The 21,345-nt window shown below is 38.1% G+C and overlaps 1 protein-coding gene across 1 annotated transcript in view; it reads left to right on the top strand.

The window, feature by feature from the left end:
* The first annotated feature begins 10,758 nt into the window (after window positions 1-10,758).
* The window catches only part of ctnnbl1 (catenin, beta like 1), an 86,864-nt gene continuing 76,277 nt past the window's right edge, over window positions 10,759-21,345 (top strand). Inside the window, exons 1-5 of the mRNA XM_051949794.1 lie at window positions 10,759-10,925; window positions 11,605-11,829; window positions 14,496-14,602; window positions 15,039-15,180; window positions 17,938-18,033. Coding sequence (XP_051805754.1) covers window positions 10,896-10,925; window positions 11,605-11,829; window positions 14,496-14,602; window positions 15,039-15,180; window positions 17,938-18,033 — 600 coding nt within the window. The 5' untranslated portion in view covers window positions 10,759-10,895. The remainder of the gene's footprint in view (window positions 10,926-11,604; window positions 11,830-14,495; window positions 14,603-15,038; window positions 15,181-17,937; window positions 18,034-21,345) is intronic.

Raw genomic sequence — 21,345 nt, 5'->3', positions numbered from 1 at the left:
TACTTTGCAGTTGGAAGGAATACCAAACCCTGTTTCATCAGAACCAGTACTATAATTGATCAGCTGTGATCAGCTTTGCTGAACAGTGTTTCAAATAATTCTTTAATTTCTGTTTGTCTTTTTAGCTAACTTACTAATATGGAAAACATCTTCGTAAACCAATGCATCAGCCTGCTAAGAGTCAGGTGTTCCCAGTAAATAGATTAAGCGGCTGTTTAAAAAAAGCACTGAAGTTATACTGCATTTATACTTGCAACGATTTATCCTTGTCTAAGCAGCAGTGGGATATGTGAAGGAAGAAAATTGTGAGCATGTGCAGAGCTGATCTTAAATCAGAGTTACTCCAGGTTGGCTGGATATGAAAATGTATGAACACACTGTAGTACAGTATTTCCCTCCAGTGGTTTTGTGACTTCTTTTTATGTTCACCTCTGCTCTGCACTGACATTGTCAAAATAACAAAGAAATACAAATTCACCTACATTCTTTTAGTTATTATTCCATTGCTGTGCTGGGACTGTACATTTTTACTGTGAAATCATTTCAGTATCGGTATTGAAATACATGGTATTATATAAAATAAATATATATAAATATAATGGCAGATGTCATATCAATGTCAAAATTTTGGTGTCAAGACAAAAATAATGATCACCTGCCTCAGTGTGATCAGCTGGTCACAGCCGTGGCAGGTTACCCAGAGCAGCATGTACTGAATTCACTTTCAGACAATTACAAAATCAAACAAGAGATGCTGTTAATAACAATATTTAAAATTTAATGGTCTGCTGCTTCATGAATGGAGCCTGCTGTCGAAGTGTAGATACAGCTCCTTGTAAGCCATCTTATTTAAACGGCTTTACTGACCTGTGTCATCCTGAACTCCGCCAAAAGAAGACATTCCTGCACACAGAAAAGATGCAGAGCAACAGAGTGAATGTTGGAGTCCACGTATAAGCGCTTTAACAAAAAGAATATATTCAGAAGTCATCCTTTTTTAATCAACATTTTAATCAAGCACTGCAATTTAATTACTTATTCCTTCTCACTAACTGTTTCTGCTTACAATTTGAATGACATTAGTGTAACTAGTTATTCCCCAACACTGCCAGTAAACCAGTGAACTAATTCATGTAAAACTTCAATCTCTGAAAGACCATTAACATTCTGAACTTTACTCTTCCTGTGTTTTGAAGCTCTGTGACTTTAAATTAGGTTTTAACTTACTATACACAGGGGTGTGCTGATTAATTAATTTAATTAATTTTCATGCCTTCAAGGAGCTGCTAATCCAACTTAAACACTTTCATGAATATCAGTTTCACTTGAGAGTTTTTGTATCACATCTTGTTCTGAAGTCTGTTTCAGAGGCTTTTCCATCCAGCCAAGAACAGTGAATGTGTCATTTTGTGCTGCTCTGATTAGCTGCCCTTAGTTTGCTATCACCCAAAGGCATGGGCCACCACTACAGCACACCACAGCCTTCATATTCATAATGGAGATAAAATTAATTTTCCTTCTTCTCCTCTATCTCTGCTTGCCACTCTCCACCTCCCCTATCCCTTGTTCTTCTCCCCTTTCTTTCCTCCCACACTGTCCCTGCATGCATTTATCTCCAAAGTGTTTGTCCTGCCTCTTGCCATCTTCTCTCTGTCTTTGTCTTTGTTCCACTGCCATGTTACAGGCAGAAGCCTCCAGTCCCTATTGGTGTCAGATTTGTGCAGCAGACAATGGAGAGGGAAGCTATTAGGCACATGCTGGATTCCTTGAAAGCATTTATGGGAAACAGGCTTTAGCCTCTTCTCACTCTTTATCAGTTGAGCACCATGCATTCATCTATACATTTGTTTTTGTTTTTGCCATTTTCAGTGTGTTAACATAATGAAAAGCTCAGTTTTGCTTTTGCAACCTATGCAAAATAAGCATCTGTTAATTAGCCGTTATTATCATTCAATTTCCCAACAAAGCAGAATAAGAATGACAAAATGTATACTTAATTTATATTTTTCCCAGGCATGATAATGGTAGCCATAAAATCCTTCAGGCTCTTAAATAAGCTGGAACCAACCCCAGCTTTGCCTGCTTTTCCACAGCTGATGGGCCATTTAAAAACTGAGACCTTTCTAAGCTGCAACAGCAATAATACATTAGTTGAAGGTGATGTTGCTCAGGTCCTGCTCTCAGAGCAACATGCTTGAAGGGTTTGTGTACTAATCTGCTTTTACCACATGGAACACACTCAACCAGTTCATGTTTTTTAGCAAACCAAATATTACAGCATCAAACACAAGAAAACCACCGCCCATGTGTCTGTTTGTGGTATTTTATTTGACAAGTCCTCCTTCTTTAGTTTTAGTTTACTACAAACTTAAGTTCTACTATCATTAGTTCCAGGACTGGACTTCTAAATGTTTATTGTTGAGTTTTCAAGGACCGGCTCTTGCACACTTTCAGGCCATTTTAACACAGCATGAGGCAAAAGAAGTTACGAGGCTCACAAAGCACTGGGTCACTGTGACTTTGTACATCGATAGTCCAGACGTTCCCGGTTGCTTTGTTCATTGTTATGCTGTATATGGAGAATGTTGAGGGCAGCAAGTATGAGCGAGAGCTGGTATCAGCATCAGTTCAGCTTGTATTCTTTTGTGTTTCGTGGCTTTTCAGTGCATTAAGTGCTGAACTTTCTTTACTCAATGTGAGCATGACACTGTCAAGAAAGGCGTGTCTGCTGTAACCTATTACCTGCATGGTCAGCCACTTTAGTAAACATTTATGTACAGATTTTGCCTCAATATTGCAACAGTCACTTCGCTTGTCTCAAACAAAACTCCATTAATAGGCTCAACCACCAGGCTTTAAACAAGAACCATGGCTGTTTTAGCCTCCTTTCACTGACTTTCACTGTTTGATGTGATGCAGAATTCATAGTGGAGTCAGCAATAACGACAATACAAGCTGCTGCGTGCTGAACGCAAACCAGAACATTACTTCCAAACATGCTTCGCAGGTGTCAAAGTTTTTCTCCTGTGTCTGATCTGCACCACAAATGCCCACTGTTACCGCAGCCAAAGAACTCTATTGTTGATTTGTCATCTTGCCTGTATGCTTAGTGACAAAATCTAATGCTTTAATGTTCCGTTTGGGCTGTAAGATCTATTTCTCTGGACACCTTCCTTGCAGATCAAAGCTGTGCAAAGTCTTTCTGATTATACACACAGCACTTTGACACCAATAGTTGCACCAATTAGTTGCAGATCCTGTGCTGGCATTATGGGCTTGTCGGAGAATTGTTTTTGCATCATGTGGTAAGCTCTTGGGCTGAATTTGCTGTAGCAGATTCTCTCTTTGCTGTCTTGTTTCTTGAACCCTTTTGTTTGGTTTTGACCCATGTCAGACTGTTCTGGACACTTTAAGTTGTTTTTGTTTGCCTTTGAAGGATGGTTGTGCCTTTATCTTGTTCGTCCATTACTCATCATGACCCAAACAGCTTGTTAACTCTTGAGTGTTGTGGAAATCGAGCTAAGTGCTTAATGTTGATTTGCACATTGGTGGGGGATGGGGCTTTGAAGAACTCTGCTGATGTGATGCATAATTCAAATCATGTCTAAGAGGAGAGAAAATCCTGTGATTGCACCGCTTGACTTAGCAGAGGGGAAATGATAAGGCCTATCAGTCCTCATCATCTCCTTCCCTGTTTCTCTCTTTTTAAAAATAGCTGTGCTGCTCTGAATTTTGAGCACACTTATGCTGATCTCTGCAGCATGATACAATCATACTGACCTCATGTGATTTAATGCAATCAGCCCTCACAGCTTGTGTGAAATTGTATTGTTCTGTTTCAAAGGAAATGGGGTACGATTCTGTGGAAATTATCCTACCAGCGTCACCCCAGAACAATTCTGCAGGGAAATGAAGCGACAATGTCATTAAGCAAACATTTGTGTCAGAAAAGCTTTTTGGCTCCTTCAGGAATTGTGGAATGTGTTAATCATTGTGTGGAACAAAAGCGATTTGCAATTATGGAGGCTTCAAGGCAAGATTCTGTCAGGGTTAGTTTATTACTGTAGCTGACATGTTTACGTAAAAAAATCCCAAATATGACATTGTGCTGATCAGCTGTTAAAGTAATGATTATACCTGTTGTTTTTTCCTTTTCACTTATCCCCACAAATACTCAAACCTGTGACTTTATTTAATTCCATGACCTCTCTTTGTGTCAGGGTAGGTCTTGTTTACTTTTTGTTTAAAAATCATTTTTGCAAGAATACATGTCATACCTGTTAAATGTGAAAGTTCATAATGAAGTTGTTTTGGTTCAAATGACCAAATGTCCAATCTGGTTTGACTTCACTGCTGAACAAAGGCTGTGGTGAAAGAGGACATTATGAAACGTTAGGTAGAAACAAACACCATAAGACCACATTGAAAACCCTTCATGTTTTTATGTAAAATTGAAAATAATCTGAAAGTCTGAGGATTCAGAAATAAAGGAATAACGTAGAAATATTAAAGATTCATTTTTGGCTAAATTTGTCTCATCGCTCACTCATGTTTAAGTATCAGAAAAAACTGAAAGTGCCAGAAAGATTTTTTATAGTTTTTCTAAACAAAGAAGGTCTTTCTTAGCATCAAATCGTGAAGGGAACAATGTATGGCACTCACTGGATCAGCTGCATTCAAAGCAGACCAAAGACTCCATTTTGTCAGAAGATCAATGCAACACTTCATGTAGGTCAGCACACAAACATTTTATTTACTGATGAAACCAAGTCTGACCTGTGATGGCTGTAACAGACAGGTTTATACAAGGAGACAAACGGACAAGACAACAGGATCAAACCCACAGGGGGTCAAACCCAGTAGCAGACTCACACCCTTTGAGACTCGTCCCTGCTAAGGCTTGCTGCTGTTCTAACAGCAAATCATCAAGTGCATGCAGGCAGATTGGTGGACTTCGTGGATTTTCGAGTAGTTCATAGCAAAACTGGTCAATGTAGTTTTCAGCTCTCTGCAAAATGTGCACAAACTGTGCATGGATGGTGCCAGGAAAAAATCGAGTATGGCATTTATCTGATTGACAGTATTTGACTGCTTGCTGTTGTGGTTATTTTTTGCATATTTATAGAGAAGTTTGTATTTTCAGTTAAAAATAGGTTTTCCATTAGTTTACAACTGTCCTGATTTTAAGTTTTCTAAAATGTATGAACACTGTAATGTCGCTGGTCCAGATTCACATTCTTAGATGTTTTTTTATGCCACTTCATTGTTTCTAACCAACCAGTGCTGTCATGCCAGAGTGTCTCATTCCTCTTTTATACAATTTGGAGCTCTCATTAACTCACACATTCAAATACTACAGAGGTCAAGTCATGTGCAAATGTTCTCTGAGGTCTCTGAGACTTTAGTTCTTTGGTATTAGTGTGAAGACTGGGATTGGCCCAGTCAAACATTGTGCTGGGAATGTCCAGGACTTGGGGTGTTTTCTGTTTCTATTTTTTTTTTTTTTTTTTACAACTGTATTAAACATCAAAATAAAGCATATCTTAGCCTCTGTGAATTTGGAACACATTTTTAAGAGGCTTAGTTTTCTTCCTTTAAACTCCTTTATTTCATACAAACTTTTCTCTATTTTTCACCACTTTTTCTTTTTAATTTGCGAACGTTTATTTCTACACGGTGTATTCATTAAATCAGTGTGTTAATGTTATTTCTTCATCTTTAAAGATCTCTTCCATTTATGACATTGTATTATATGTTTTGTTTATGTATTATTCAGTGCATTTAAAAGTTTAAGGTAAAACACTTTTTATAGGCCTTTTCCACACCACTTTTCAAAAAGGAAAAGCACTGGTGTTGCTAGCAGTAACGATGGTTCTTTAGTTTTAATCCTACAGTGCCAAAATAGACACTCTGTATGTGAAGCCAACTGGAATTCAACAATCAGTAATTTTATCCTTTACATCTGTGCTATTTGTAAAGTGGTGTATCAAGATGTCCATCCATCCATCCATCCATCCATTCTCTATACACCGCTTTACCCTCACTAGGGTCACGAGGGGTGCTAGAGCCTATCACAGCTGACTCGGGCGAAGGCAGGGGACACCCTGGACAGGTCGCCAGTCTGTCACAGGGCTACATATACAGACAAACAATCACACTCACATTCACACCTACAGGCAATTTAGAGTAATCAATTAACCTCAGCATATTTTTTGGACTGTGGGAGGAAGCCGGAGTGCCCGGAGAAAACCCACGCATGCACAGGGAGAACATGCAAACTCCATGCAGAAAGATCCCAAGCCCAGGCCGTGACTTGAACCAGGGATCTTCTTGCTGCAAGGCAAAAGTGCTAACCACTACTCCACTGTGCAGCCCTGTATCAAGATGTCTTCTGTGAAATTAAAAATAACTCATAAATATGGAACTTAGACTGATGAAAGTCCTCAGACTATAAACTTGTTTTTGCTCTTGTCCTACTAGATCTTACCGCTGCTTTTCAAGCAGTTGATCACAACGTTTTATTAAATGATCTGCTGCTACTGGCCTCAGCTGCGTCCGAAGTGTTTATTGTTTTTCATTCAGTGTCTGTCTGTTTTTTCTGCGGCCCTGTTCTCTCACCATTTACCCTCACCCTAACCAGTCAAGGCAGATAGCTGCCCACCCTGAGCCTGGTTCTGCTGGAGGTTTCTTCCTGGTAAAGAACAATTTTTTTGTTCCCAATGTCCACTCAAATTGAATCTTTTTATTTGTTGGGGTTTCTTTATAATATTTTAAGATATATATTTTATTATGTGAAGTGCAGCGAGATGAGTTATGTTGTGAATTGATACCATATTAATACAACTTAATTGAACTAAAGCGATTCACAGTGATGAAAGGAACATTTCTGCTTTATCGGATCAAATATGATGCTTGATTTCTTGTGCACCAGTTTACCACATTTTTAACTCACTGATGGCTGAGATATGTGCTGTACTGAACATGTCTTGCTTTGACTAATACTTGATGTTTCACTGCAGTCCTCAACTTTTGCCATCCAGGCCTGTCTACATCGGATGAACATGAATGAGCGTACAGTGGCTGCTCATCCATCTGTCGCCAACACAATCTAATTCTAAGCTTTGGTTTTTACACAACACTGTGATAAAGATACAGCATCACCAAGACTGCTGCTTAGCATCATAGACAAGAGTTTCTGCAGAAATAATTTTTACATTCATTAGTTTTTATCCAGTTGTCAGTCACATAGAAAGAGTTCTCTCTAGTTTGCCTAATCAAGGCTTTCTATTCATTTGAAATTGCCTCGTTGACTCCAGCCAGAGGATTTCCATATAAATTCCTTTTTTCACCTCTCTTGCTCCCTTTTATTCTTGGTTTCTCTCTCATTCCTTTGATCAAGTGCTTTTCCCCTCAAGTTTGGTGGGACGTCAAGCTTGACTCCTTGGCAGCTGGATTCCTTTTAAATGTTGTTTCTATTGCTCTTCTGTCACACATCACTGGCCAGAGACTGGAGTTGCAATAGAGGCTTCTACGCCACGCACCACTCATACATTTTCCAGGGATGCTCATTGAAAAAGTGATTTTCTGCCTGTCTGGAACAGTGAGCCAGCTTGACATATAAAGCTCTCTTGTTATGAATAAAGCAAAAATGATCCCATAAAACCAGGATTTCATGTATAAGACCTGATGAGGAATCATTAATATCTAATTTTCCGTATAACTGAAGGTTCCATATGGAGAAAAACACTTTTATTGTGTTTTTTGTTTGTTGTAAACATGGAATTGTAAGGTAAAAGGTGTTGATATGTGAATACATTTAGTTCTGCTATTCATAAAGTCACACCACAACTAGACAACGTGTTTTTTGTTAAGGTAAATGAAACAGATGATTAGTAATACAAATGTATTCAAAAACATTCCGTTAAGTCAGAGCTGTGATAACTACATTTTTACAATCAGCAAAATTTACATTAAATGTTGAAAATGAAAAGATCATTTTAAGATTGCTATATCATAATATTACATCATGATTACTATTTTTGTGTTAATGGTGCATTGACATCTAAATAGCATTTTGATATTGCTACTAGTTGAGTTCATTTTAAGTATTCTTAAGTACCTTTAAATGGTACCTGAGTGCATTACTTGAACATTTTATATTGTATACTACTGGTCAAAAGTTTTAGAATTCCCCCATTTTCCCAAATTTTTATGGAAATTCAAAAAGCTTAGGTACAGTGAATAGCTTCAAATGGTACAAAGGTGGGTGGTGAACTGCCAGAGGTTAAAAAAAGGTAAGGTAATCCAAAATTGAAAAATAATGTACATTTTGGAATTATACAAAAAGGCCTTTTTCAGGGAACAAGAAATGGTTTAATAACTTAAAGCTGTTCTGCAGCAATGGAAGTTGATCAAGCCTTGAAAGTTGGTGCTACCAAATCCTACAGAGGTCCCAACTTTTCTTGATTACTTACAACCCCCTCTGTCTGCATAAAAGTAGTGCTGGAACACACCGTGGCACCATACCCTCCAGAGTATTATTTAAACAATATTGTACTCCAGAAAGTAGTGTGTTGCTATAAAAATGGCAAGGAAAAGGCAACTAGAGACAGACCATCATAACACTTAAAAATGTAGGTCTTTATTACAGAGAAATTGCAAAGAAAGTCAAGATGTCAGTGAGTACAGCTTTCTTCACCATCAAAAGGCACTCAGTAACTGGAGGAAACTCTGACAGGAAGAGGTCTGGAAAACCCAAAACCACAACAGAATCAGAAGACAAGTTTCTGAGAGTCAACAGCTTGTTTATAGGTGGTTCACAGGACAACAGCTTCAAGTACAGCTTAATAGTGGTCATAGTAAGAAGTCTCAGTTTCAAATGTAAAGAGAAGACTTGGAGTGAGAGATATCCTGAACCAAAACAGCTACCACAGCATTCTGCAGCGCTAATTTGAGTCAAATGTTTGGGATATATTTTGGTTTTGAAATAGATTTTTTTTAAAACTCCATTAGTTTATTTGTCCCATGCTTTCATTTCAAAAGACACATTAACACGCACAATTTCCAAATAAAACTGGAAAAATTGGGGTGTTATAAAACTTTTGACCAGTAGTGTAGTTTGATGCAGCATACCAATAAAAGATGTGTCACTGCAGTAATTCCAGCGTTGGGTAGTAACGAATTATATGTAATGGTGTATGGGTAATTAGATTATAAAAAGTAACTAAAGATTACTTTTGCAAAAAGAAATTAAGATTTGGTTACATGTCCAATAATAACTAGATTACCATCAAATATTACTTCTTTAAAATGTGGCAATTTTAAAATGATTTAACTAATTTTTCAAGACGCCCAATGCTGTTAACTCATGAAAACCATGTCTGACATAAGGAGCCTCTGAGATCAGTACTCCACTTTGTGGCTGGGGGAAAAGAAAGTGTGTTGAGCCAAGATAGAAAGTTCAAGCAGCAGCCGTCCCCACATAATAGCTTTTCATTCCTGGCAATAATGACATCACTTCAGCCTCAGAAGTGTGAAACAGAAGAACGTGTACTGTATATCAAAGTAAGTAACTCCTCTCAGGTTTATAAGTAGCCAGTTTTGTTAAAAGTGACTTAACTAATATCTGCTGAACTCCTTAATTAGCTTAATTTTGAAACATTCTGAATCTGTTTCAGCTGGGAACAACTTATTTAACCCTAGCTGATGCAGTGAGGAGCTTCTTATTTCTTAAACAACAATGTTGGAAGACTGTGGTTGCGGAAAGGGTGTTAATCTGTTTTAGAAGGGTCAAATTGTTGGTCTGCATCAAGCAAACAAAAGAACTAAGGAGATTTCTGGAACTACTACAATTGGGTTAAGAACTGTCTAACACATTATTTAAACCTTATGCCACGGCAAATGTGTGGCGTTCTCAGAACTAAAGGCAGTCCAGTGAAATATGTACAACTTTTTTTGGGTGGTCAGTGTGTTTGTGTCAGTTCTTTTTGTAAGGATAACTGGATGTAAGTGACTGTAAATGCCGAATGTGCAAATGGACTTTATTTGATTTCAGTGTTTTGACATTTTTAAAGAGATTAATTCAGGTTAGACTACACTGTATGACATCTAGCGGAGTACCTCATTATTTTTATATGCCACACAGTCTGTATTCAGTCACTAACTACATTTCAAAGTAATCTACCCAAACTATAACCTACTTGCTGTAATGACTTTACCTATTCATACATGAGATCAAATTCCTTACACTTTTGACAACTATAGTATAAGTTGATTTCAGTTTTAAATAATTTATACCAGTATGTATTAAGACATTTAAATCTTGACATTTAAGTCAATAAGACAAGTAAATGAGGTTGAGTTCGTGGCTCCATCACCTGTACACTCATCTACTATGCAAATGCATTGTTAGAATTAACAATAGCACCCACTGACTATGAAAATATGTTTATTTGTTTTTAATTAAAAATAAACAACAATTTCCTTTCTTATTTGTAATTTTACAACTGTGGACCTGACAGCGTGTTCAATGTGCACCGTATCATACATTTGTTGCATCGCATGGTGAACACATATTTCCGGTTAAAAAAACTAAGAACTGCAGTCTTGCTTGACGTATATGTGTGCTTATCAGCTTTATGCAAATAGATAAACGGAATAATGTTTATTTCATGTTCTTAGTGAAAGAAGTAGTTAAATAGCCTATTGTATCATTACTGACTTGGACCGCTGATAAGGTTTACGACACTATGATGCTACGACAATGAAAAAGACTGCTTTACGGCAGGCGTGTGTACATGGAGAGCTGTTGCTAGCTGAATAGCTAACTGCTTAGTGCTGCAGACTCTTTTTTAAATTTCCAAACCAAACGAAGTTAAGGCTTCTAACCTGCACAAATGGATGTCGGAGAGCTCCTGAACTATCAGGTAGACATTGTGTTCTGCCCATAGCTGTTAGCGGAAGGCTAAGTTAGCCAACCATAACTTCTCTCATTCATTTGGTTGCATGTAACACCGCTGCTAGGTTACTGATGAACATGAGCAGGCAAACTTTAGTTCAGCCCGGTTTTGAGCTGTTTTGTTTATGCTGAATAGTTATCGGCGACTTCTGTGCATCTCCTGCTGGTCAGACGATCAACTTCACCGTAGTCTGCGTTTATCAGTGAAGAACGATACCAGCTACCTGCTAGCCAAAGGCTGCTAACTGTGTCCCTGCGGTGGCTCTCACTTCTACACAAGTTGAACAAACGGAGGAGTTTAGCTCGTGTGCTATTGTTCAATCAAAAAAAAAGTTCATTTACGTCCATCATATTGTAATTTAATGCCCAAAAATTAATTTATTCGTGGAGTTTAGTTTACTATACGGCACAATTCGCAGAAATGCATTTCCGATATAGTTGTACTTGGTTATGTTTTGTTTTGCAGCGCGCTGGAAAGCAAGTACTGATGAAATATAACATGCTGCATTACATATGCATATTACATATACTTTATAGAAGTATATAAACCTAAGTAAATATCCGTACTTTTATACACACACTTACACACAAATAAATATCTACAGGTCCCTGTAGACCTCTTCACTTTGTATCTTTTTACCTTGCAGCCTGACAGAGGAGCAAAGCGTCCCAGGGAGGAGGATGGAGGGTCAGCAGGAGCAGAGGAGGACTTGAGGGGAGGGAAGCAGCAGAAAGGACTGTCTAGGTACCGGGAGGCAGCAGTAGGCATAGGAATAGAAGCAGGAATTGATATTAGAGAGAATGAAGAGCTGACCGGGGACAAGAAGAAGATCCTGGACAGACTGATGGACCAGGATGAAGAAGAACTGGAGGTAGGGAAAACCACTGTATTATTATTACAGAGCTGTTCAATGTTTTTCACATAAATTCTAGAGCTTTTGTTTAAAATTGACTTCCCCTGTCTTAATATTTATTGTCTCAGCAGAGAAATGAGATACAATTATTAGTACAGAAATTACCACTAGGCAGCTTGTCTGCACCTTTGTGTAGGAATTCATTGAGACTGAATTGTCAGCACTTGGAGACCCATCATCAACCTCAAACATGTTATTTGAAAAAAACACTGTGGGTTCCACGTGGTATGTAAAAGTCAGAAGAGATTTATTCATGTGCTGCTGAGTAGCAGTGGCATGGCCTGTGGTGTTCTCATGTTAGATGTCATGGAGAGGTTTCAGGATTCTTAAAATTCATTGACCAGTAAAAAAATTAGGATGTTTTACTGCTTTACAGTTGTGTTTGTGTCACTCTTGTTTATCTGCATTGCATTGTTTCAGTTGCACTCAGTATGCTGGGAAGTGGGATTTATATTTAAGTGTGTAATAAAGTTTTAATTTACTTCTCCTTCATACTACTATGTTGGTTCAGACATATAGAGAAGAGACAAGAAGAATTGTGACTGGTCAGCTTGGGCTGCTTATGTTTTCATGTACAAGTTTAAAATGCATGTAGAGATTGCTGAAAGTGACGACATTATTCTCCCTCTGGAACCTAAGCAGTTTCTGGCTGTATATTTTTGCTACTGTCACATTTTTACTCACTGTGGACACATTTTTCACACTTGTATGGAAACAGCCAACCATAGCTTGAAGTGACGGGGATTTAAAAATATCTTTTATGCACTATGACACAGTTATAGAGCCACGGATCATTAAAATAGTTGTATGTTTGATGTTTAATAACATACATTGAAAAAGTGCTTACCACTACTGGAAAAACAGTAGCTCTGCATACTCTAGATTTTTGCTACATTTTTAATTTGTTTCCGTTGTCGTCTCCTACCTGTTCTGTGTAAACACAGCCTGTCGTTCAGCTGAAAAGTCCCAGATTATTTGTCATGTGACTGTTGATGGAGCTTAATATGTAGTGGCTTTATGGTTACAGTTTTTTATTTTTTATTTTTTACAAAGTATGGTTAGTTAAAACTTTTCTTTTGGCAAATTCTAAAATTAGACATATATTACTAGTCAAGAGTTTTCTCATTCAATAGTTTTTATTTATTTAATTATTTTCTACATTGTAGGTTAATTCTAAAGACATCCAAACTATGAAAGAACACATAAAAAAAAACATTGAATGAGGCGTGTCCACTATGTGTTGATTGGTACTGTAAAATACAGTGATTTTGATGTATATTACAGTTTTAGGTTTGGTTAAGGTCCCCTAAAGGAATTGGACATCGCAACTGACTATTTTTGGGACTATTGCAAAGCTAGAAACCCATAGGGTGCTTTCACACCTGTTAGTCCGTTAGAGTGGTTCGTTTGGACCCAAAAGTTGTTACAATGTTGCTAATTTCAACTGGTTCGGTTCACATTCACACCAGTGTTTTTGCAGTTGAACCAACTACGATGAATGTTATATCTCCCCCCAGTCGTTTGGCGGCGCTGTTCACAAAATAAGGCGTTTTAGATGACGTAGGTGAACGCTGATTGGCGCAGCATGTGAAGAGAGAAAAATCCCAGAAGAAAGCAACAGGCTGTGTTTATTCCATGGATCGAGGTTTATTCGTAAACAATGAACTATGCTCTCCTGTTCGTTCTTGTTGCCATATATTCGTATCATTGCTTTATGCAGCAAGCACAAATACTGCTGTTGTTCCAGCATGAAGCTCGCATTCGGTACGAGAAAATTACACAGTCGTTTTTGGCACGGAGAAGATGCATTGCAAGACATTATCGTTATCCCAAAATTCCCTGTGCAGGTTGCTACGGAAGCTTCCGTAGACCAAAAAGTCTGCTACGCCATCAAGTCAGTCCGAATGGAGACAGGTTTGTGTTCTCACCAGGAGCGAACTGAACTGGAGTTCACATAGAAGCGGACCGAGACCAGGTGGCCTTGGTCCGGTTCTTTAGTCCGCACCAAAAACATCTGGTCTGCTTTCACACCAGCCCAAACAAACCGTACTTGCAGGTGTTGCAGACTCCAGTCCGGTTTAAGCGGACCAAAAGGCGTATGTGTGAAAGCACCCATAGTGAGCTGAGGTACTAAAGCACTACTGCTGCTGGAAGGAACATAATGTAGCAACAAAATTGGTGGGAAAGCTCTGCACCATAAAGGTTTCTGTGTGATTGTCGGTGCCATACTGTATAAAACATTAGAAAACTGTATGTCTATCAGCCTGTTGTTATTGTCCCACACTGCAGCTTTTTCAAAGGTTAACTGCTTCAAGATCTACTCAGAGCAAAGAGCTGCACTGTTCAATAATGTCAGACAATTGAAATGTCCTACCCTGCCATTATTTGTCAACCACTTTGAGCCACCAGGAGGTCAGATGCATTCTCTTTTCATTGAAACACAGTCAGATTCCCTCTGGAGAAAATGTCAGGCCACTAGGCAGCACTCACATAATTAAGGTGACCCTGATGTCTCTGTTGTTATTGCAGCATTTGCTTCAATAAAATCCTCTTTTTCTTTCTTCTTGTTCTTCTTTTCTCCACTTTTTCCTTCCTTCTTCTCACCTTTTGTACTAATAAAACAGGCAGAGCCGGTCGATGAGAGCTCAGTGAAGAAAATGATCTTGACCTTTGAAAAAAGGTCGTACAAAAACCAGGAACTGAGGATTAAGTTTCCAGACAATCCAGAGAAGTAAGCCTGAAACTGAAATTCCTCATTGTTTTAGAAACTTGAAATAAAATTCATATGTTCTAACAAACACATTGTATGTCAGTTAAACTAAATATATTTCAGTTCAGAAAAAAATCCTGTTAACTGTGCTAAAGGGTTTTTCCTAGCTCAGAATAAGCCTTTTTGGAGGGGAATATGTACAATATTAAGCATTATTGGTCTGTATTCGGTTGAAGCTAAATCCTCTTTGGGGGCACAAACAATTCTATGCAGGAAGAACCCTGGTTTATTGTGGTGTATTGAGTTTTTTGTGAATTTATACTGTGTGCCAGACTAACACTAAATGAAAATGTTTCTCCTCTTAGTTTGATAACATTTGTAAGAAAGCGGAACATATTGCTAATGAATCATTCATATATATATATATTTTTACTGTTTTATTTTTTCCTTAAACCAGGTTCATGGAGTCAGAGCTGGATCTGAATGACATTATCCAGGAAATGCACGTGATCGCCACGATGCCAGATCTGTACCACCTGCTGGTGGAGCTCAACGCTGTCCACTCACTGCTGGGTCTCCTTAGTCATGAAAACACTGATATCCTTTCACTTGCAGACTGGCTTTCTTTTTTGGTCCATTTATCTTCAGACTTCAATGTTGGGTTTTTTTTTTTGCTCTTCCTCCATTGTTGTCCAGAAGCAATGAGAAACATATCATCGATGTCAAAATAAAACAGCCCAGAAGTTTTATGAAGCTACGGTACCTTTTTATAAATCAAAAACTGACCAGTTTTTAGAAATGTGTTGGGTCATTCCACATCACATAGACAAAAGATGGTTGCACCACCATCTCAGATTGTCTTCATTTTTTGTTATTCTGCAGAAGGGTAAAAATGATTGAAAAACCCAAAGTTACAGCCTCACAGGCCCACTGGTTTTCATTTTACAGCCTGTTGAAGGAGGGGGGTCCTTAATGTCCAAAATCTGTCTGTCATTTTTTGATGATTTCAAACTCTAATAACTCAGGAAGTACTCAATATATCTTCTTCAAATTTTCAAGTTCTTTTAAATGTATACAGATGCATAAAATAAAGTGGTCAGACAAGTGTTATGATGAAAATCTGTTGAGGCACAACCATTTAAAAAGTGCATAAGATTACAATAAGCTCCAAAATGAAATGCATTTATTAGGTACTTAACATTACTCCGCTGGGTCAGGATAGGTCAGATTTTGTTGTCTGGGTCATAAGCAATTTTTTGAAACATTTATGGGACACTAAATGTTTCCAAAATTCACCATATTTAGGCTGAAATTACTCCATGTGGACAAGGTGGCACATTTTTGAAATTTTGTAGGTTTGAAGATTCACATGAAACCTTGGAGAAAAACTTAAAATGAACTTTGGTCTTGCTGTATTCATTCTCCACAGCTTATACCAATAAGGACGTTTTTCTCTTTCAGGTGGTGCTGGAAACATAGTGAACAAATCATATCTGTTCTTATGTTTTAGTTAGTGAACCAGGTGACACTACAGAATCCACAGCTGAGTCAGAAGACATATCCCCTGGGCAGTACGTAGCATGTCTATATGATGGCCAGTGGTGGCTTGGCAATTTCAAGTCACATTCCTCACAGCATGATGATTTTGAAGTACAATTTATGCACCCGCATGGACCAGCCAAGTCCTTTTACTGGCCAAAACATACGGATGAGTGCTGGGTGCCCAAAGAACATATCCTGCGTGTTGCCCCAGTGCCTGATGCAGTTGGTTTAGGGAGGCGTTATAGGTTTCCTGATGCAAGCATTTTGAAGAGAGTTGAGGACTTGTGGAGATCAAAGTCAAAAAATATTGTCTAAATAACTTCCATGTCTCTAATGTTTAATTTAGTGACATTTGATTGTCTAGTTTGTGTTTAGATTGTAATTTGTAAGAAACCACCAGCTAGTCAAAAATGTCCACCCCTGTACACTTTGTGCCTCATTTTCAAGATGTTGACAAGCAGAACCAAAGTTCTTTTCTAGTTTTTTTTAAGTTAAGATAAAGATTAAAAATTCTGCCAAGTATGAAACTTCTACAACCTTGTCCACATTCTGAAATTTTAGCTCAAAATAGTCATTTTTTGCCAATGACCAATGTTTGAGACATTATTGCACGGTTGTGAATAACATTTTCAGTACTAGTCATGCTTTGATACTTACTTTATGTTGTATCCTACCAAACTGAACCATTTTTGAGGACCAAATGATCTCTCTTGACCAGGAAATGGCTAGATGAAAAGCTCATCTGAAGAATTTTTTCACATATTGAGAGGTGTGGTATACAAAATATATGAGACATATACTTTGCTTGAAGCTCAAAATATTATGTACTATATACATATTTTTTGTCCTGAAAATTTCAAGCAGATATCTTGAGAGGTTCCTGAGATATAAAGTTGTGAAAACTGAAAAAAATTACAGACGGAAACTTAAAAACATGACCCTTCTCCCTTTGTGGGCCTGTAGAACCATGAGGATTGGGTTTAAGACCTCAAAATTTTGGCTTTCCCAATGAAATGTACCAAAGAATGGGAGAAAAAATGTGAAGCAATTTTGAGGTGGTGGGTGTAACCACTTTTCTGGATTTTTGTCTATTTGGTATGGAATGACCCTGTTATGTTTTAAGCTGGAATAACTGGGCTTGAGAGCCGCATGCAATACAGGAAAATCTGAGAGAGTAAAGCATTGCAGCTTTTTGTGGGATCTAAACTGACATTGACACTTTTGTCAATATCTGTGTCTTGTCAGACTCTGTCCTTGTACATTATGCCGTCATGCTGTTGCCCAGCTAATGGGCGAGTTACGCTCCAGCCACACCCACTCAAAATCCTGCTAATGGGTAGTTTCTGAGATCCGTGAAGAGCAAACTGATTCTTTAATGTATATTTACACTGGTGCAGCACATGATCCCAGTGGTCAATCTGGGACATTTTGGAATCTTACTTTGATAATGTTGCACAACAACAGGGAAAAGTTAGGCTCCTTTCATAGGCAGGGCACTGTGAGGACCCCAAATAGACCACAAAACATTCTAATGACTTCAAAATTGACACTGCTAGTCCCCAGCAATGTCTCTATAATGTCTCTATTATTACCTTGAACACTGATGAAACAAGACGATTTTTCAAAAACTTGAGAAACACCCAGATATCAGATCAGATTGGCTGGTTGATTTGCATTATGGGTAATGTAGGTGTCAGATTTGAACGGCATCAGTTTTTAACCTTTTGTTGTTTTTACAGTGGTGTGTGTGTACACTGCTACAGTTGTTACGTCCTCTTTTAACATGAGATTATTATCCTAAGCCTGATCCACATGTGGCCATAGCGGTGGTGGACCTGCTGCAGGAGCTGACAGATATCGACACACTCCATGAGAGTGAGGAGGGTGCTGAGGTGCTCATAGATGCTCTGGTGAGTTAAAAATTTACATCTGTCTTTGATGATATTGATGAAGCAGCACTTTGTTGAGTCAGTACTTATGTTTCTGGGCTTTCTTTCAAACCAGGGAGAGAAAAATTGATTCCTTACACTCTGGTAATGAATCAAAAGCAAAGCTTCAGTTGGCTCTGCCTTACATGCGGACTTGTAGATAGCTTTTCGGATTCGTAAGTCTGTTGCCATGATTCTAGGAAGTAAAAATCTTTCTACATCTGATATATTGATTGACATTGATGCTATAGAACATTGTGATGTACTTTCATTGGTTAATTTATAATGAATGATGAATGACCTTTCCTGAGGAGATAAGGCTTGCAGAGTCAGTAACTTCTTTTAAATCACTGCTTTAAACCCACTGTTTTAGACCTGCTTTTATGGTAAGTTTACTTTTAGCTTTCGTTGGTTTTATTTTTTTATTCTGTATTATGCCCTGTTTATTTTATGTTCGCTCTTGTTTTTTTATCTTGCTTTTAGCTGCCTAGCTCATTGGTATGATGTCATCACAGATTTTTTTTTTTAATTTCTCAAATTTTTAGATTTTTAATTTCTAACTTTTAACCTTCTCTTTTTCTTTATTTTTTTAACCTACCCAATTCCTTTGTTTGATGTTTGTGCTAATCTAGCTAATTGTTCATTTAACTTATCATTTTTACTATTTATTTTATTTCACTGCTCTGCTTTGTCTCCTTATGTCTTGTTTCATTGTCTGTGTTTTAAATGCCAAAGCAGCTTGGGAATGCTGTTCTTCAGGAAAAACATAGTTATTATTATTATTACGTCTGGGGTTGTGCTTAAAATAACTATTACTTAAAAATTTATTTTTATAATACAAATTGTCTACTAACAGACACTTCGTTTGCCTGATAGCCCTGACTTTGGAACATGGGTACCGGTGATGTTCTGGGTGGTTTTAACCTGCTGCAGAGCTGTGTACATCCCAGACCATTTGGCATGTTTCCAGTGACGTTGCTTTCTATTTCTCCTCTGTAGATGCTAACAAGTACTTGGTACAAGAATTTAGCTTTTCTAAATTTTCTTAAGAAGCTAGTGAAGGAAAAAAAATGCATTTCAATGTCTGTTTCCATCTGCATAGTTAGACCATCTCTCCTCTTACTTTTTTCTTTTGGAGTTTTCTTTGTCACCCTCCAGCTGTGTGTTGGCATCTCTCTCTGTCTCTCCCTCGCCCTCTCAACGTCTTTCTTTTTGGTTGTTGAGGCTGTCATGCTGTCTATGAAGCAGGGAGACCCGTGCATTATGGGGCATCAGGGTTCTTGATATCCCATTATGTTTTCTGACATTTAGAGCAACACAGGCAAAGGTCAAACTGCAATAATGTGCGGTAATGCCTATATTGGAGAAAAGCACTATGAACCCTCTGCTTCTTCACGGGAGTCACTATGACACTGTCTGTTGGCTTGTCATGAACGAAGGCTTTTATCAAGTGTCTCGAGGATTTTACTCAGTCCGAACTACCCATACCAGTAGTTTTTTTGTTTCAGTGTGACTTCTAAAAGTGTGCAAATCTGCTTAGAAAAATGATTATTGAAATACTAGGTCAACAAAAAATGCTATTATGATAATTTTGACAGATAATGCCATTGCAACATGCACCACCATTTTAGTGGGAATGGTCCTTTGATAATTTATTTTATGTTACATTGATAAATGTTTAAAAATAAATCCTTTTGCTGTGGTTTGTGCCTAACAAACACACTGCCCCTGTGAGTCAGATGCTACACTTATCCATATTGCAGTTATGATCTTATTTTCATTAAATTTTTTCTTTACTATTGAAGTTATCCTGTTATTGTTTTCTGTACGTTCATTAGTATATTGAAGCAGTTCATGAGTAATGCGACATGCTATTAATGGAGTCATTCATTGATAATACATAATAGGACAGTATTATATATTGACTCCATTTGACAGTGAGCCCACAGTGTTGGAATATTAAAAACCTCTGACTTCCACTTGCCAACACAGAAAAGGAATATTCTTTAAGTATTTGTGTTGTTTTCTTCCTTTTGTGAAGGTAAAAAAAAACCAAAACTATATGTAAGTATGCAGATGTATTATTGAATTATGCACACTGCGTTTACCAGTTACCCACAACATTAAAACAGCGGTCTGGTGAAATGAATAACATTGACTGTCTTCTCATTTGGCACTGGTAATTCTCATTGATGCATGTGAGTAGTAAAGGCTACCTGTGTGGTCCCTATAGGTCCCTATAAAGCTGCTGTAGCTGAAAACTCCAGCTTTAGAGTTTTCCAGCTGAAAACTCTAATAATGCTGCAATGATACAAGGCTGACTGAATGTCCATCCTGACCTCTGTCCACTGCTATAAGCACGTACGATGAACACGCGAATGTCAGAACTGGATCGTAAAGCATTAGAAGAAGGTGGCCTGGTCTGATGAATCCATGTTATGCAGGTGCTTTTAATGTTATGCCTCATAATATAACATCTTAGCTTGTGATGTTACTGAAGCTCTATGCCATTAGCTTCACTTCACTTAAAAGCATCATGTGTCGATGATTTATCTACATACAGTGGGTACGGAAAGTATTCAGACCCCTTGAAATTTTTCACTCTCTGTGCCATTGCAGCCATTTGCCAAAATCAAAAAAGTTCATTTTGGACAAAAACCCCCCACAGAAATGTAGAAATTTTAGCAAATGTATTGAAAAAGAAAAACTGAAATATCACATGGTCATAAGTATTCAGACCCTTTGCATCGACATTCATATTTAACTCACATGCTGTCCATTTCTTCTGATCCTCCTCGAGATGGTTCTGCTTCTTTATTGAAGTCCAGCTGTGTTTAATTAAACTGATTGGACTTGATTAGGAAAGGCACACACCTGTCTATATAAGACCTTACAGCTCACAGTGCATGTCAGAGCAAATGAGAATCATGAGGTGGAAGAAACTGCCCAAGGAGCTCAGAGACAGAATTGTGGCAAGGCACAGATCTGGCCAAGGTTACAAAAGAATTTCTGCAGCACTCAAGGTTCCTCAGAGCACAGTGGCCTCCATAATCCTCAAATGGAAGAAGTTTGGGACGAGCGCAACTCTTCCTAGACCTGGCCGTCCAGCCAAACTGAGCAATGGTGGGAGAAGAGCCTTGGTGAGAGAGGTAAAGAAGAACCCAAAGATCACTGTGGCTGAGCTCCAGAGATGCAGTTGGGAGATAGGAGAAAGTTCCACAAAGTCAACTATCACTGCAGCCCTCTGGTAGGAGCAGCATGTTGTGGGGGTGTTTTTCAGCTGCAGGGACAGGA

The sequence above is a fragment of the Acanthochromis polyacanthus genome, chromosome 6, assembly GCF_021347895.1.
Source record: "Acanthochromis polyacanthus isolate Apoly-LR-REF ecotype Palm Island chromosome 6, KAUST_Apoly_ChrSc, whole genome shotgun sequence".
Classification (NCBI taxonomy): domain Eukaryota; kingdom Metazoa; phylum Chordata; class Actinopteri; family Pomacentridae; genus Acanthochromis; species Acanthochromis polyacanthus.
The sequence above is the reverse complement of the archived record's forward strand: the minus strand, read 5'-3'. Positions and strand labels throughout refer to the sequence as shown.